Source organism: Mesoplodon bidens, assembly GCF_964165515.1.
Source record: "Mesoplodon bidens genome assembly, chromosome: 15".
Taxonomy (NCBI): domain Eukaryota; kingdom Metazoa; phylum Chordata; class Mammalia; order Artiodactyla; family Ziphiidae; genus Mesoplodon; species Mesoplodon bidens.
In genome coordinates, this window is record NC_138171.1 from 23,010,135 (window position 1) to 23,028,015 (window position 17,881).

Genomic DNA, 17,881 nt, shown 5'->3' on the forward strand with positions numbered 1-17,881 from the left:
GTTGCTGGGCGCAGGCTTTCTCTAGTTGCGGTGAGCGGGGGCTACTCTTCATTGCGGTGCACAGGCTTCTCATTGTCGTGGCTTCTTTTGTTGTGGAGCACAGGCTCTAGGCGCACAGGCTTCAGTAGTTGTGGCACATGGGCTCAGTAGTTGTGGCTCACGGGCTCTAGAGCACAGGCTCAGTAGCTGTGGTGCACGGGCTTAGTTGCTCCGCGGCATGTGGGATCTTCCTGGACCAGGGCTTGAACCTGTGTCCCCTGCACTGGCAGGTCGATTCTTAACCACTGCGCCACCAGGGAAGCCCTCTCTTTTCTTTTTTTCTTTTTCTTTTTTTTGGTGAATGTGTGTACAAAAGTTAAGAGATAATGTTTGGGCTGCAATTACAATGTACAGTCATTTCAACAGAAATGCTACAAGTAGCTTAAGCAAAAAGGGGAATTTACTAGCTTACATAATAGGGAAGTCCAGAGACGGTACTGGTTTCAGACATGTCTAAAGTATCCATATAACATCTCTGCTTCTTTCTGTGCTGGCTTCATCCTGTAGTCATGCTCCTTCCTCATTAGGAGAGGGGGGGACAAAGTTACCAGCTCACTAAGTCCCCTTACCACTTAGCAACTCCAAAGCTTGACTGCTGACACAAAGGAAGACTGGTCCAGCTTGGGATACATATGCCCCCTGCACACTGTGATGAAGAGGATGTGGAATACTCGTGAGGCCCAGGAAATAAGGATGCAGAGTACACAACACTCACAGGCAGCTACTAGAGGGAGGGTGAAAGAGGTAAGGCAGAGTAAGAACTCAGCAATTGTCCTGTCTCCAGGCTGGGCCCAGGGTCATAGTGGATCAGTCCTTCTGCTTTGAAAAACAAAACCAAAACCAAAAAACAAAAAAACTTTATTTGACAAAAGACAAAAACCAAAGTTATTTACAGTAGTTTTTTGCTCAAATAATCCAACGGGATAACTGTGCTTCCAGGGTTACCTCAGAACCGAACCAAGCAGAGGCTGTCCCGCCCCCAGCCTCCCCGTCTTGTACAAGGGGGGAGTGCCAACCAGAATTCAGCAGCATGGCTCCCTGACCCCTCACCACCCTCCACTGCTCAGTGCACTGTGGGAGGGAAATTCCCACCCCAGCCCCACACGCTTCCACAGTCCCCTGCTGCCAAGAGTCCTGCAACAGTGACAACAGACCTGGGCTCAGAGACATGGGTGGGGTGCAAGAGGCCGGGCAAGCAGCAGCTTCAACTGATCTTGAAGCTGCCGTGTTCATTCTTCCCCAGCTGGGCCTCAGGAGGGTGAGGGTCCCTGATCCCCCCCGGGGCATGCCAGGAGAGGGCACAGAGAGGGGAGGAGGCAGAAGAGAGAGCCTAGAAAGCCTGCCCACTAACAGAGAGCAAAGCCCCCTCTCTTAAATAACCAATCCCCACTCCCACAGCAATGGGTGGGCCAAGCCACTCAGAAGTTGGGGAGCCTCCCTGAAGTCTTCAGGGATCATCCCAGAAAGGATAGAACACATGTTGCTGCCTTTCTCCCAGCCAAGCCCACCCACGTCAGCCAATACCCAGGAACTCTCCCCCTGTGCCCAGCATGGCAACTTCAGGAAACTACAGGCTGAGGATCCTGACCTGTCTTTTGGCCCAGTAACAATGTTATTCAGAACACAAATATTTCAGCTAATAACCTAGGATTAGTGTTTCTTAGGATATACTAGAAAGATGGGGTATATTGCTGTTGAATGCTATCAGCAATGAAACAGCAAAAAAAAAAAAAAAAAAAAAAGTGGGGCCCGGCGGGGGGAGGCGGGAGGAGAATAAGACTAACTGTGATCGGTTTCACTGTGAAGTTCAGGGCAGGGGCTTCTGCAACTCCAATTTAAAGAGAGGTGCAACAGAAAGACACTCACAGTGAACAGGCTTCGTGACCGATTCCCAGCCCCAGCCTCCTCCCGGGGCAGTTCCACAGGCAGCAGGGGGAACTATTCCATGTTTCCTCCAGGAACAGTTTCCGGCCACCATCATGGGAAAAGCTGCCCGTCTGGATCAGCGAAAAGGCCTTCCTGACCACTAGATGGCTCACTTCTCTCCAAGTAGGAGCAACAGGGAGCTTTTGACATCTGGCCCCACTAAGCCAAGTTCCTAGAAGTAATTCAGAACTCAGGCCGTGGGGTGAAGCTTTCAAAGATAAAGAAGGGGAAAACATGAAAGAGAAAAAAAAACACCACCCCACTGCTCAGCCTAGCTTACCTCCCCCTCCCCTCCCCCACAATACAGTAAAAACAACCACCGACCAACCAGAAAAACACCTCTATCATCCTTCTCTGCTCTGCACCTAGAAGGTTTGGTCAGATTTGTTGGACCCTCTCTCTGGCTGTGCCTTTATCCCCTTCTCCCTTCTGTGCATGATGCAGAAAAGCCAAAGCCCATAAAAGTTTTTTTCTAACTTTTTTTTTTTTTTGTAAACCAAACCAACAATAAAACAACCATTTGGAATTTTGCAGAGATTTAGCTGGTCCCCCAAATGAAAATACTCCTTCCTTGTAAAACAATCACCAATTGCAGTGGTGGATTCTTCTCAGTTCGTCAGACTCCACCAAGCAATGCACTCTCATTCCCCACACCTGGGCTAACTACTCCTGTTAATGCAAACCACAGCAAAGGGAAAAATAAACACAAAGTTTAGCAAAAACCTAAACATTCAACCGGAGTCGGTTCTGTTACATCTGCTGGGCTCCTCTTTTCTTCTGTTCACACTCATGAACCTGGAATGTCCACACTTAACAAAAAGAGGCCCTGTCAGGGGCAACTGGGACCCAGCACAGGTGTGAGTGAACTTGGCAGGTTTCCTGTGCCCAGCCCAGGAAAGCAGGTGGGAACAAAGGGGTCCCGGGGATTCTCTGCAGCAGCAGCACCATGCCTGTCTCCAGTCTCTTGGTCTCATCACTGAGGAGGCCTGGAGAAACGGCAGAGTCAGCAGAGGAGAGGTCCCATCACAGTGCAGTGACACCAGCTGGCGTCTTCCTGCTGAAGACCTCTGGACAGAGGAGATGATCCCGATGTTTGGCAGTGATCCAAAGAAAACCCTCTGTAGGAAGGGGAACCAAAACGGAAACCCAGGACAGCTGGCTCGAGCCTCGAGCACCCCTGTTGGCAGATGCCTACTTGGGGTTTTCAGAGACAAAAGAAATGGGAGTGCGCAGCAATGGGGGTGACGGGTCCTGCTGCTTCTGGAGCTCCATCTCAGCAGCCCTCTGGAGCGCCACCTCCACCAGCAGCTGGAAGCTGCTGAAGTCCTCCTTGTCCTGCTCTGGGGGTGTGGGCGGTGGTGTGTTGAAGAGTCCACCCGTGGGGCTTCCAGCTTCAGCCCTGGTCAGCAGGGTGAGTGTGCTACCAGGGGTCACCAGGGGCTTGGGGGGCTCCAGCTCGCCTTGTGGGAAGGTGGCTGCCGGCTTGTCTCCCTGGCCTGAGCGGAGCGGCATGGAGCACACGGACAAGGAAAGCACACTGGTGGGGGCCGGCACAGACACAGCCAGCACTGAGGGGCTGCCGCCTCGGGGGAGGGCCACATCGGAGGCTTTGCCCCCACGGCGGGAAATGGTGTACTGGTTGGGGTCTTTGCCGTCCTTCCGAAGCATGTCTGGGAGAAGCCGCCGCCGGGCGTTGATGAACCAGTTACAAATCTGGAATGAGAATGAGTTCGAGAGACTGATCAGTTTACTCTCTCAAAACCGGCTGCAAAGCACCTGCATTCCTGGCCCCAGAAACACAGCAGCAAACAATTCAGGCACAATCGCAGCCCTCAGATTTATGTTGGGCAGAGAGAGTTAAAGAAGAAATCATATCATTGAAAATAAACTGCAACTGTGATCCAGCCAATGAAGGGAAGGTACGTCGGTGCTGTTGGACACAGTAATGGGAAGACCCAATCCAGTCTTCGTGGACGCGGGGTCGTATTCTCTGAGGAAGCGGCTTGTGAATTGAGATCTGGAGGATAAGCAGTAGGTTAGGTGGGAGGCCGGAGGGGAGGAGAGCATTCGACTGAGAAGGGTCAACACCTGAAAAGTGCCTACGACGAGCTCAGAGAAGGAAGTCCCGTCTGGATGGAGTTCAGAGTGGTAACTAGAGGTTACCTCTCATGGTGGGGATCTGGTTCTTTATTCTAAGGACGATGGGGAGCCGCAGGAGGGTTTTAGGCAAAGAATGCTAAAAATGCTATGTGGAGAACAGAGTGCAAGCAGAGTGCAAGGTTAGTAGTTCAAGTTAGGTTAAGGGAGATGAGGAGAAGATGACAAACGTTTGATCTGTCTGGGAAACTGGAAATGACAGGACCTGGTGCCCAGTTGGATATGGGTGTGTGAGAGGAGAGGGGATGGGGCCAAGGGTCATTCACTCCTAAGATTCTAGAAGAGAGTCTTGCTGTATGCCAGGGAAAGAGCCACAAAGACACTAAAGGGACTCTCAGGTAGAAGAAAAGTTATTGTTTCCAAGCAAAACCAAGGTCAGTGGTTGAATGTGCATTCAACCAACATCCTTAAATCCTTTTTTCCTATATGCTGCTGAGAAAGCTACCATTAACCGTGACCCCATTCCTGTCCAGCTGATTGTTTAGATCAATCCTCTTGGGCCTATGCCTGAGGCATGACATTTCTTACTGTTAAGTGGTCTGCTGCAAAACCAAGGCATATCTAGCACCCATCCTATATTTGTCTGGACCCTTTATAATAGCCTCCAGATTCACAGCTCTCCAATCCAGCCTCGTCACTGGTTGTAACTCACTTTCCAAAATGCAGTACTGTTATTCCTGTTCTAAAAAACTGCCATTTGTCTCCTACTGCCTATAGGAACAACTCCAGACTCTTGGGCCTGGGTGGTAAAAGCCTCCCCTGTTCATGGCCTATCTTTCCAGCCCTTGTATTCTTCTTCTTCTTCTTCTTCTTCTTTATTTATTTATTTATTTTTGGCTGCGTTGGGTCTTTGTTGCTGCGTGTGGGCTTCTCATTGCAGTGGCTTCTCAGTGCAGAACATGGGCTCTAGGCGCATGGGCTTCAGTACTTGTGGCTTGTGTGCTCTAAAGCTCAGGCTCAGTAGTTGTGGTGCACGGGCTTAGTTGCTCTGCAGCATGTGGGATCTTCCCAGACCGGGGCTTGAACCCATGTCGCCCTGCACGGGCAGGTGGATTCTCAACCACTGTGCCACCAGGGAAGTCCCTATATTCTTCTTCATGTGAAATTGCTCACCAGCCTTCATTGAGGCCCTGTGCTTTAAAAAACAAAACACAACTCCATGCCTTTTGCACATCACATTCCTTCTTTCTGGAACACCCTCTTCTCTACCTGGAGAATGCCCACTATTCTAAGTCTTGGCTGATGTAAGACATTAGAGACTGGGCTGAGGCAGAGGAAATGGTTTCAAAACATCTCTCCTCACCTACAGCTGCTGTAGGGCCTGGCAGTTTCTTTTCATACTTGAATGAATAACACCATGAGGGTAGATAACTGTTCAGGAAGAGTGTGAATAGTTTCTGCACACCCCAGAGAAGGCACCTAATCATGGCATCATTACTGATCAGCTAAAAGACCAGCCACTTACCCCCTCCTTCCTTTCATTTACTCCTAACAGCCTGGAGATGTGACAAGACCAGTCCTTTAACAAGCTCACCTGGGCATTATTTTAAAAGTTATGGATTAGACTAGAGAACAGTTTCTTAGCTGCATGGCTGGTGTAAGCTCATAAATGCAAAACCCGTTTTTCCTTAAATAGACAAATACAACCCTTTATCATTTTTTCCATGTCTTTCTCCCTCTTGCCCTCCACTGGAGGAGCTGCCACAGGGGAAAAGTTGCCTAAACTTTCTTGCTAACAGAAAACTAGCTGGAGAGAAGAAACAAACTGTGGGAGTGTGTTGGTGATGAGGCCTGGGTGTGGCATGGTATGCCTCCACATATCTAGGCATCTTTCTGGGAGCCTTCGTTGAGAAGCTTTACCAATAGCTGCCGTTTACTAAGCACTGTACATCTACGCAATTTTCTTCTAACAGTTTTATCAGCCCTGTGAGTTTGATCAGCTCCCATTTTACTGACGAACATATATAAAGCTGAGCCTGGAGAAGTCAGGCAGGATTCTACCTCTAGCCAAGGATCCCCAAGCCTGGACCTTTGGATCTGGAGGAACGAGAACCCCTACTCTCTGAATCTTTCTCAGACTATCACAGGACCCCAGAGCCCAGCTTATTTTACTCACTAGAATGGTCAAGTTAGAACTTCTCACCTTCCTGTTGCTCTCCCTTTCAAGACTTCGTGCTCACTCAAATAATATTTATTGATGCTTGCTATGTGCCAGGCCAGTTCTCGGTGCTGGGGATGCTTCTGTGAATTAAACAGATATGCACTCTGCCTTGTGGAGCTTATAGTCCTTCTAGTTGTGGAGACTGGCAATGAACGAACATCACTATAGCAACAAGAAGTGCCAGGAAGGAAACAGACAGGAATAAAAAGATAGTATATAAAGATAAGGGAGACCTCTGTAGATAAGGGGTCTGGGAAGGCTGAGACCTAACAGATAAGAAAGAGCCAGCCACACAGAAAGCTGAGGGAAGAGTGTTCTAGACAGAGGGAACAGTAAATGTCAAGGTCCTGAGGCAGGAAAGGGTTTGGTTTAAGGAACAGACAGAAAGCAGGCAGGGCTGATCCCACTAGGCCAGAACACCATGGTTAACCACCAAAGGGGCCTAAACAGTGGCTTAAGCTAGTTTTCAAACTGTACGTCCTTCTCCTGGTCCTGTCTTTTTTCTCCTCTTAGTTCATCAACGGAAACTTACAGAGCACGTAGTAGCTGCTGTAGGGGAAGAAATGAAAGGAACCCCTCCCGCACACCCCTCCTGTGCTGAGGCCAGGAACTGTGCGGGCTGCAGCAATGCCTAACATTCCTCTAATGGGTGACTGGATCAAAGGCCCAACCCTCCTCAGGGCTCCCATACCAGTTCCTACCCCTGCCTATCACCTTCCTTAGCTGACACCTGGGCAAGGCCTTGAGTACCACTACCCAGACAAAGGGATGGCCACCTATGACAAGAGCAGGCGCCTGGAGTTGGCATGGCTCCTTGCCCAGCAGCCTGCAGCTGTACCTGTTCCACAGGTGACCCAAGGATAGCACCAGGCTCCAGGTCCTGTCAGGCTGGGAAAGCTCATGGGCAGGGCAGAGCCAGAGCCTTCTTGGGGCTTCTCTCCCTTTCCATTCCAGCCTGGAAGGACCCTCCTTCTGGGGTTCTCATTTACCCCTTGACCTCTCCGGTCCTCTCAGTGTACACGTACACGTACACACACACACACACACACACACACGCGCGCGCGCGCGCGCCCGCCAGCAGACATCAGCTGACACTGTTTGAGCTGCTCACTCCAATCCTGGCTGGAGCTGCAGGGGAGCCCCAAGGGAGAAGTAAGACTGAACAGCTGAGTGGACGAAGGAACTAAGGATCTTTGACACAAGGTATCACGCCAACCATCTCACTTGCATTATGTTTAATCTGCATGACAGCCTGGACGGTAGTAAGCAGTGTCCCCAAAGTACTACAGAGAGACCTGGAACTCAGAGATGAGAGAACCTGCCCAAAGTCACACAGCCTCCGAGTACAGAGCTGGGATTCAAACTCAGGTCTCCTGCTGCTGTTCTCATTCTGGTCTGCTGTCTTACCAAAAGAGGAACAAAATGGATAGCTGCAAGGCATCACCATAATCCTAAAAGCAGACTCTGGCTGAACACAAAACATATCAGGTGCTGTTCTGAACATTTCCCATCTAACTAACTCATTTAATCTTCGACAGCCTATGAGACAGGTTCTGTGATGATCTCCATTTTATGTGAACCACTGAAGAAACAGAGGCCCTGATCAGAGAGATTCAGTAACTTGCTCAAGGGCAAAGGCTAGGATGTGATCCAGACAGCCTGATTCCAGGCGACTACCTGTCAGGTGAAGATAAGAGACGGAGGAGAGTCAGCCTGAGGCCTTTTCTCCTTGTTCAGATGCTTCCATCTCTCCATCCTACAGCTGCCTCCTTGGCTACCTGCGCTACAGGAGAGCACTACACCTCTCCACCTCAGCCCAGGACGCAGGGGAAACGTGACCTGGGTCAAGAGGAGTAGGGACTAGTGCTTTTGCTGAGAGCAGTCCTGGGGAGGGGAGCCTGGTGTTTACTAGCAGATGCGTGGGCACTTAGCCTCTAGTTGCACCTCCCATTTTGGCTTCTAATTCTGAGAAGAGAACAGCAGAAAAACACCCCCCCCCCACGTGCTCACCCTGGTCCACAGAAAACTTGGCAGCCTACTTACTGTTTTGTCTTCTCATCCGATAGAAATGCACAGCTGAGGGCAGCCGGGCAAGGGCACATGGCCCGAGTGCACCACCAGTGCCAGCTGTGATAATGGGCTCTGCGGATTTTCTGTAGCCCCTTCCAGCAGCCTGACCCACGCCTAAGTCAGGAAAAAAGCATGTGACTTGCCCCAATTCAAGGTCCTTGGGGAGGGGGTAGGAGAATGCCAAGGTGAATTCTGTGATTGATTCGGCAAAACACAGGCTGGGTGCCTGAAAGCCTGTCTCTACCATAAAACAGGGCTCTATCTGAAAAGCTGCTGCCCTGTCAGTATCTTCTCTTTTTTTTAATCAGTGGCTGAGATGAAGGACACGGGAGGAATCACTGTGGCAAATGGGAGTGGGAGGGGCCCTGGGGAGCAGATAAAGGCCCGGAGGACCAGAGCAGGGCTTTTGAAGGCGACACAAGTGCTTTAATTGTAATGTCTTTTCAACTGTGAAAGACAGAAGCAAAAGAGGGGAGAGAGAGGGCATGGAGAGACCTTTCCCAAACACCACGGTCCCTCAACCTGCGTTGTGACCACCCGTATCCAGGTGCTCCTAAAGGCTGCTGGCTGTATGAGAATAACCTTGAGGGTGATTTAAAAAAACTGCTCGGTCTCATCTGCTTCATAGATGGGGGGCAGGGGAGAGGGCTGGGTGGAATCAGGAATGTGTTTTTAAACAAGCTCTCCAGAGTTCTGCCACCCAAGCTTAGGAACCAATCAATGGTTTAACCCACTGGTTTAACTTGTCCGTGCGGGCCAAACTCTTTACTTAAGCAAAAAAGCTTACACAAAAGCTCAAAAAATATACAAATGAAAGGCCTTAAGGTGGGGAGACAGGGGTTACCAGGAGGAAGAATCGGGAGGCAGCAATCTGTGGAGCCAGAGTAAGGACAGCAGCCAGGCCACGCCCTCACCACACAGCAGGCCGCTACAGCTTCTGCACCAGGCTCCTTTCTTGCCCAGTACAAGTACCAGAGAGACTGCTGCTCCCCACCTCGCCAATCCTTCAAGTCCGTCAAGATTCCATTCATATACAGCTTCCGGAGAAGCCTCGCCTACCAGGGCAGCTCAGCTGACACACACGGGTAATTAATTACACTGACTTCTCAGTCCTTTCGATGTCTTCCCTCCCCCAGGGGGGACAGTGCCGGTTCTACTGTTGTGTTGTTCCCAGCACACAGCACTGGGTCTGGCACAGAGCACACCCCCAATCAATATTACACAGAGAAGGAATGGGCACGAACCGTCCCCGCCACACTTACCTCCCCTGCCCAACTGGCAGCCCCTCAGAACAGAAACCACAGCAATAAAGTGGGTTTACAGGGTGTCACTGGGACCTGTGAAAATCCTTCACAAATGACTTTCTGGTTTTACCCTCCCAACTGCCTCCCCCCGGGCAACTACCAGCTAACCAGTTAGTTAAATAACTCATTGACTTGCTAATGAGATTGCTCCTGGGCCGGTTAAAGAAGACAATCGAAAGGGAGGTCCCCAGGGAGAGAGAAAACAAACTTGGCAAAATGTTGATGCTTGCTGGAGCCAGGTGACTGGTGCCAGGGGTGCGTTATAATATTCTCTTACTTTTGCGGTTATCTGCAAACGTTCCTAATAAGCAATGGAAATTTTTAAAATTCAATACAGGAAAAAGAGATGTCTCCGGGGACTGACTTAAACCAGCTTTTCCAGATTGAGGAGCCACTACATTTCCTTTATTTCTGAGGCCCTGCCTATTGACATTTCCAACACTTTTGTTTTCTTTTTTTATTTTGGGCCCCACGCACGGCTTGCAGGATCTCAGTTCCACGACCAGGGATTGAACCCAGGGCACTCGGCGGTGAAAGTTCAGAGTCCTAACCACTGGACCACCAGGGAATTCCCTCTAGCACTTTTATCTTCATTTTGTCACTTCAACAATTATTTACTGAGCACCCACCAGACACCTGGCATTGAGCTAACACTGAGGATGTAGTGATAAATAAGTCTAGGCCTCTGGAGTTTAGTGTGTTCTAAAAAGCAATCGGTCAAGTCCCAATGCTGACCCAGTCCCGGTGCTGTGGGAGCACAGAGCTCCTCTAGGGGTCAGGAGTCTCCCTGGTCAGGGCTGGGAGCAAAGCGGTGGGGGGTATCTATCAGTGTGGCAGCAACATGGGGGGCCAGGGGTGAGGCCCGCTGCACAGATTGGGAAAGATGATGTTGTCAACAGGTCGGCAGGAGCCACTGAAGGGTTTTAAGTAGGGGAGTGACGTGATCAGATGATGATAGGTTGGACTAGGGTAGGAAAGAAGCTATATTCCGGAAATATTTAAGGGGTAAATGTATAGGAACTGGTGAGACCAAAGGAGCTGAGAAAGGGCTATCAAGGGGAGCCCCTTAGAAAGGGAAGGACCCAGCTTGGACAAACTACCTGTTATCAGTCAGGAAGTCTGGGGTGCCTGTGAGACCTTCAAGCACAGATGTATGGCTGGTGCTGCTTGGAATTCATGGTACAGTTTCCATCAAGGAGCACTAGATGGTCCCCACTGCTCCTTTTTTTTTTTTTTGGCCGCACTGTGCAGCAGGTGGGATCTTAGATCCCTGACCAGACCAGGGATCAAACCCATGTGGAGTCTTAACCACTGGACCACCAGGGAAGCCCCCCCACCGCTCCTTAACTCTCAGCAGCCTCTAGAACAGGGTGGCCACCAGTGGAACCCCTTCCACCAGGGGATGCCAGGATCCAGCCAGCCCTTCCTCAGAAGTCTCCAGCAGCTAATCCTGAAATGGATTAGCTGTAGCCCCAGACCTACATTTCTGTAAGTGGCATCTGGGGATATGCCGTCCTAGGGGCCCACTAGTTCCCCACAAGAATGTTTTGGTTTTGTGTTTCCAATTTGTTCACGAGTAGGAGTGCCGTGGCCTCTGGCAACACAGGTTTGCTCAACTCTGGAGCCAGTGCCTCTGTCATACTACACATCATAGTGCAGTCAACAAAACACCATCCACCATTTGTTATTAATGCAGTTAGATGGAATCTCATTCGTTTTACATCTATTTACTTTGGAAAACTGTTTGGTTATTTCACAGTTGTGTATAAGAGCAAAAGCAAGAGGTTTTTTTTACCCAGTTTTATGTCTGTACATGCTTAAGTGACGTGATAAAAATTATTCAAGTGTACATTGTGAGGGAGGCAAGTCCGTGAAAAAGATTTTCTTTAAGAGGAGTCAGTACATTATTCAGACTTGAGAAAGTGTCCCTGATAAAAGGCAATTTCAATACAGTGTGGAATGGTTTGGTCGCACAGGTAAGAGGCACACTGGAATACACAGCTGGGGGAATCAGAGAATGCTTTTGTGAGAAAATGCTTAAACAGAGTGAGCCAGGCTCAGAGAGGTCAAGAAACCAAGGGAGAAGGCCCGGAGGGCTGGGCGTTCAGGGGCCCCAGAGACAGGAAGAACTAGGCTGCAGGCAGTAAGATTAACAAAGAGGCTATCTAGGTAATCCTGGCTCTTAGGCACCAAGACTTTGGCTTGTGCTGTTCTGCATCCTGTGAGTTCAAGGCCACCTCTTCTGGGAGGCCTTCTGGGGCTCCAGGCCTGCTCAGAAGCCCTGCCCTGAGTCTCTGCTGCCATCTGTCCCAGTGGGGATCACTTTTTGCAAACATCAGTGGCCAGGTCTTCCCCTGCTTTCCCATCCCAGACTAGACACTCCCTAGGGTAGGAATGTGCCTGGATCCTCTCTGGGATCCCAACCCTGCCCCGCATAGAGCTGGGCATAGTGCAGCGCTTGTCGGTAAACTCGTGAGGTTCTAGGAACTGCTAGGCGAGACCTATGATCTAGGAGAGATGAGGATGAAAGGGAGAGGAAGAAGCGCCCACGCTGTTCCCAACACCTCACAGCGGGCCTTGAACTCTTCTCAGTCCTGCCCCCCAACCCTTACGTGCCAGGAAAGTGCTACCATCAGCCCCCTTTTCAGGTGAGGAAACACGAAGCTCAGAGAGGAGGCAGTGACTTGGCCAATGTCCAGGCTTTCTCTTGTGGAGAAGATGGGATCCGAGTCAGGGTCAGTAGCTCTAGAGCCTTTCTCACAGACAGACTCCGATCAGCCACTGGCCAGGGAGTATAAAGTCAGGTGACAGGAATTCTGAGGGGCGAATACTCACCATGAGGCTTCGTGGAAGAGGGCGCAGCTGGAAGAGGTGGGGGGTTCAGAGTAGGGTAAGGGAAAGAGAGACGGCGCCAGGGATCGGAGTAGTGGGCCAGGAAAGAACAGAGGTGGAAGGGGAGGCGGCAGGGGGTGGGGTGGGGGGAGTGGGGCGCCAGCGGAGGGTGGGCCTTTGCTAGGCTGGGGGCCTGTTCTGTGTCTCCCAGGTAGGTGAGAGCCCAACTGGAGGCAAGGCAGCGGCAGTCCTGGGGGTCTCACCTCAGCATCAGGAAAACAGAACAAAAACACCTGTAGGTCAGCAACTGGGGCAATTCAAAGGGGGTAATACCTCTCACTCTGACCAAAAGTGGATAACATGGGCTTCCCTGGTGGCGCAGTGGTTGAGAGTCCGCCTGCTGATGCAGGGGACATGGGTTCGTGCCCCGGTCCGGGAGGATCCCACGTGCCGCGGAACGGCTGGGCCCGTGAGCCATGGCCGCTGAGCCTGCGCGTCCGGAGCCTGTGCTCCGCAACGGGAGAGGCCACAACGGTGAGAGGCCCGTGTACCGCAAAAAAAAAAAAAAAGTGGATAACATGATCTTCTGAGCGTGATCGTGTTCGTGGTTCACAGAGCACTTTCACATCCAGTTCTGAATCTATTCCTCCCAACGGTTCAGTCAGGCAGTCGAATCCCACTTTAACAGATGGGGAAATCAAGATGTGGTTTACAACTCCTGCATGGCAGAATGGGGTTTCGACCCCAGAACCTCTGACTTCTGCCCTTTCCTTAACCGTGACTCCAACTCATTTTTAACCACTCTGCAGATCACCAGCTGCCCCGTGAAACCAAACTGCCATCCAAGTACCAACCTGGGGCTAAAGGCCAAATCCCAGACACTCAATGCCTCCTCACCCTCTCCCAGCCTCCAGTGTTAATGACGACACCTAGGCATTAATAACAAACAATTCCTTGCCTCTTCATAACTCTCCAAAATCTGAAATCTAGCTGCAATGACTTCATGCAATTGTCTTCCCTTGAGGCAGAGAGGGTGGGTATTCTCATCTGACCTACAAAGAAACTGAGGCCCGGAGAGGGGAAGTGACCAGCCCAAGGCCACACAGTTGAGTCAGTGACAGGGCTGGGACAGGACCAGAATCCAGGTCTCCTGCTACCCGCTCCTTACCTGCAGCACCGACAGGTTGGTCTGTCCAGAAAGGCTCAGCTTCTCCTGCTCTGAGGGGTAGGCGTTGTAGCGGTGCAGGTACAGCCAGTCCCGGAGGATCTTCACCGACTCCTTGGGCAGGTTCCCTCTGCGCTTCCTCTTGCCTGCCAGGGAGAGGAGGCCTTCATCCTCACCCAGGTCACTGTCTGACATGGTGTCGAGGGGCTACGCTGGACCTCAGGCAAGCCTAAAACGGGTGACAAAGGGGAGGGGAACATTATTACCGTGCGGTGCCTTTGACCCTTTCCCTAGTCTTCCAGCACAACATTACTAGAGCCTAGGACACCAGAAACGGGGTAATCGGAATTCAAAGTCTCAGGCCATACCAAAGCCTGGGCAAGGTAGAAGGAAGGGTCCAAAATGCCTCTATTTCATCAGGCCGGTAGATAACTACTGAAATTAATGGCAGATCATTAATAAGCAGAACCAGACTAGAATTACAGCTACCACTGAGGCCTGTTTTCCATGCTCTGTACTGAGCATTTCACCTTTATTATCTCATTCAGTCCTCACAAATGCCCTTGTAAGGGAGACACTAATATCATCATCATTTTACAGATGAGAAAAACCAAGGCCCAGAGAGATTCAGAAAGTCACCCAAGATACTCTGGCTGTTAAACAGTTACCATGTGACCCAGTAATTTCACTCCTAAGGTAGCTAAGCTACGAAGAGGAATGAAAACCCATGTCCACACAAAACCTTGTACAAAAATGTTTATAGTAACATTATTCATAATAGTCAAAGGTGGAAGCAACCCAAGTGTCCTCCAACAGATGAATGGTTAAACAAAATGTGGCGTATCCATAATAGAGTAGAATATTATTCAGCCATAAAAAGGAAGTTCCGATCCATGCTATAATACGGATGAACCTTGCAACTATTATGCTAAGTGAAAGAAGCAAGTCACAAAAACCACATACTATATGATTCCGTTTTTATGAAATGTCCAGAATGGGCTGGAGGGGATAGAAGAGTGATAACTAAAGGGTATGAAGTTTCTTTTCCAGGTGATAAAAATGTTCTAAAATTGATTGTGGTGATGGTTGCATAATTGTGAATATACAGTGAAAAAAACTGGTGAAAAAAACACTGGTTTGCTTTAAAAGAGTAAGTTGTATGGTATGTGAATTATATCTCAATAAAGCTGTTATATATATATAAAAAAAAAATCTCACCTCCAGGATATGGTATGGAAGTAGGGTTTGGACCCAGATAGCTTGCCCCATCCTCCACCCCCATCCCATCTTGCTTCCAGGGTCTCCCAGGACCCAGTGAGGAGTCTGGAAACCCTATCAATCTCCACAGTCCTACAGCAATCCATGTAACATTTACTGTGTACCTACTATGATTCCCCTACAGAGATGCTGAGTTATCCTTACTGGTTGTCTCTCATTCTCCTTTGTCATCTAGCCCCTGGCCTGGTCCCAGAATCAGTGCCTCAAAAATCCAGATAAATAAGCAAGGCTGGGCTCTAGTTCCTCCAACTTGGCTGTGTGACCTTGGGCAAGCATCCTTCCCTCTCTGGGCTTGAGCCTCCTCTTCATCTGTTAATTGAAGGAAGGTGTTTCCCTAGACAATCCAACTCAGTTGCTTATCCCCCTGACAAACTTCTTGTTTGCACACGCAAAAGAGATATTATACATTTTAAAACTAAAAGTTCCACGACAAGCTGATGCCAGAATCTTAAGGCCCCTCCCTCCTCAGCCTTTTAACAGCTCCTAGCAGGCTGGGCCAACAGACTCTGGCATCTCCCAGGTTTTGTTTCCTCGACTTGGGCCTGAGCCCAGATATCCGGGCTGGCTAGGCCAGGCTTTCGAGGGAAGGGTCTACCCTCCCAGCCGGGCCACCTGGAGGTGAGACAGGCATTGGTTAGAGGTGCCACTCCTCAGAGAGCAGCAACAGCAGGCTGCTTTCTGAGGTCAGGTTTCTGAGGTTTAGCTGGCCAGGGCAGTTGGGATCTGAGCTCAGGCAGGGATGCAGCCCTGGCAGGCTGTGAGAAGTTTACTCAAGGTTATCTGTACAGATTCCACCCTGGCTGCCAGTCAAGTCCCAGTCTGCAGGGTTCCAGTGGGTGGTGTGTGGAGGTGACCCCCTCAGTCTACACAGACCTCTCTACCGCAGTGTCCTGCACTCCAGCCATGATATTCACCGACAAATACAGCAGACACAGTTTACAAATCCCAATCCAGGAGGCTCCCCCCCAACACACACACCCCACACTCCCACCCAGCCTCACGCCAGGCAACTAACTCTCTACGAGCACTCAGATAACTGGCACCCACCCATCACTCAGCCCCTGGAACCCCCAGGACTTTCACCGACAAATTCAACAGACACACAGTTTACAAATCCCACGTCTAGCACGAACAACTGGTACCACACAACCAATTCCTGGATATACGCCCACCCACGATCTCTCAGACTGGGACAACTCTCGACGACATCAGACTAAGGGTCATTTCTTACCCTAACTGGCCTGTGGTAGCACCCTCTCGACATAACACCCAGGGCACCCTCCTACACACGCCACGACGCTGACCTGCAACCAGTCCCGCGCCAACTTTCTGACAACTTCCCCAGCTCTGCCCGACACTCCCCCGGGCCGAACACTCACGCTGCATTCCCAGCAGTTCACACAAAGCGCGCAGCCTCCCCCGCGGCCCAGACCCGAGTCGGAGCACATGGCTCCCGGGGCGGCGGGGAATCGGCCTGCGCTCGGGCGCCTGCACCCCTCAGCCCCCCACCCCGCGTCAGACTCGGCGCTTCTGTTCCCCCGCGGGCCTGCAATCCGGGTGGGGCGGGGGCTCTGGAAGAAAGAAAACTCACGTGTCTGTCCCGGGGCAGGAAAAAGTTTGGTTCCCACCCCCTTCCCCCGCCGCTCGGCGCTCCTGACTCTTCGGGGCGCGGGGCTGGCCGAGCCTGCGCGCTCGGCTTTGTGTTCCGAACTCGGCCCGGAGGGGGAGGGGAGGGGGCTGGGCTCCCACCTCCGCACCGCCCCCCCCAATCCTGCGCCCAGACTCCATGTTGGCCGCCCCCTGCCCCGGAGACTGCGCGCTTCGCCCGCGGGACGCTCGGCTCAGGCTCGGCCTGCCCGAGGGACCCGGCGCGCACAAACTTTCTTCGGGTCGCCGGCCCCACGCGCCCCGCTTCCTTGGCTCGCCTGGGAGTGACAGATGCCTCCGAGACAGACTTTCCTTTGTTCCAAAGGAAAAGGGAACTCGCGCGGGCTCCCCGGCTCCCCCAGCTCCGAGACCTTCCGGCTGCCCCCACCCGCAGCTGTCACTCTCGGGGGGCCCCTCCCCGGCTCGGCCGCGGCGGGGGGTGGGGGGGCTACCGGCGGTTAGCAACGTGCACTTTTGAAACCAAACAAACCCGCCCCCCGCGCGCTCACCCCGGCGCGGGGCAGGGGCGGCCCTCTACCGGGGTGGGCTCCTAGGGAGTTGGGTCCCCCAAAAGGGCCGCGAGCGAACTTTTTCCGGGGGGGTGGGACAGCCCCCCCCGCCGGTCCCAGTCAGCACACCGCAGTCGGGACTCAGAAACACACCCGAGGTCACCCATCCACAATCGCACGCGCTTGGACGACGCCCCCTCCCCCGCCCGGCCGAGAAAAAGAAACTTTCCAAGTTGTCCGCGCGCCCCCCGCCCCCATCTGCCCCCCTCCTGCGCCCCTCACTGACTTTTCCCAGCAGCTTTTCCGTCCACGCGGCCTAGGGCTCGGTCCCGGGCGTCCCGGCAGGGGGCGGGAGGCGCCGGGGGAGCGCGCCGCGTACCTGCCGGGCCTGACACTCGGCCTGACAGCTCGCGGCTGGAAAGCACCTCGCGGCCTGACGTCAGATCCCCTCTCCTCCCCTCCGCGATCTCCTCGCCCTCCCCCACCCGCCCGGAGGGAGAAAACAAACTTTGTGAGAAGCGCTGCGAGCGACGCCCACCCCCCGCGGGGCGGGCCAGCGGCGGCTGGGGGCTTCGCCCCGCCCACCGCGCCCGGAGGGGGCGGAGCCGGGAGGGCACCTTCTTCCTGCGCCCACCCCCACCCTCAGGAATGCCACATGGCCTCCGAAGAGGAGTGGTGGGAACCCGGATCGGGATAGTGCGCTTGGGGGCAGGAAGTGGCCCGCTCCTCCTTTCGGAGAGCATTTCCGGAGCGCCTACTGTGTGCTCCAAGCAGGGGGTGGGGGTCGTTACCG

At 52.2% G+C, this 17,881-nt stretch overlaps 1 protein-coding gene across 5 annotated transcripts; it reads right to left on the bottom strand.

The window, feature by feature from the left end:
* Positions 1–880: 880 nt before the first annotated feature.
* On the bottom strand, positions 881–17,669 carry TGIF2 (TGFB induced factor homeobox 2). 5 transcript variants are annotated; one of them, XM_081256075.1, is made up of 3 exons: positions 17,597–17,669; positions 13,658–13,883; positions 881–3,678 (listed from the first exon to the last, which is right to left on the bottom strand). In XM_081256075.1, the coding sequence occupies exons 2-3, from the start codon at positions 13,847–13,849 to the stop codon at positions 3,157–3,159; spliced, it is 714 nt and encodes a 237-aa protein (XP_081112201.1). In that variant the 5' UTR covers positions 13,850–13,883; positions 17,597–17,669; the 3' UTR covers positions 881–3,156. The 5 variants fall into 5 exon arrangements, with proteins under 5 accessions (XP_081112201.1, XP_081112200.1, XP_081112204.1 ...); XM_081256074.1 differs by lacking the exon at positions 17,597–17,669 and adding an exon at positions 17,375–17,528; XM_081256078.1 differs by lacking the exon at positions 17,597–17,669 and adding an exon at positions 17,468–17,519.
* Between the last annotated feature and the right edge of the window lie 212 nt (positions 17,670–17,881).

Excerpts from the sequence above, each read along its gene's own strand:
- TGIF2 (XM_081256075.1), bottom strand. The coding sequence starts at position 13,849 with ATGTCAGACAGTGACCTGGGTGAGGATGAAGGCCTCCTCTCCCTGGCA. Across the intron at positions 3,679-13,657 it reads CCAACCTGTCGGTGCTGCAG|ATTTGTAACTGGTTCATCAA; the intron begins GTAAGGAGCGGG and ends TTCTCATTCCAG.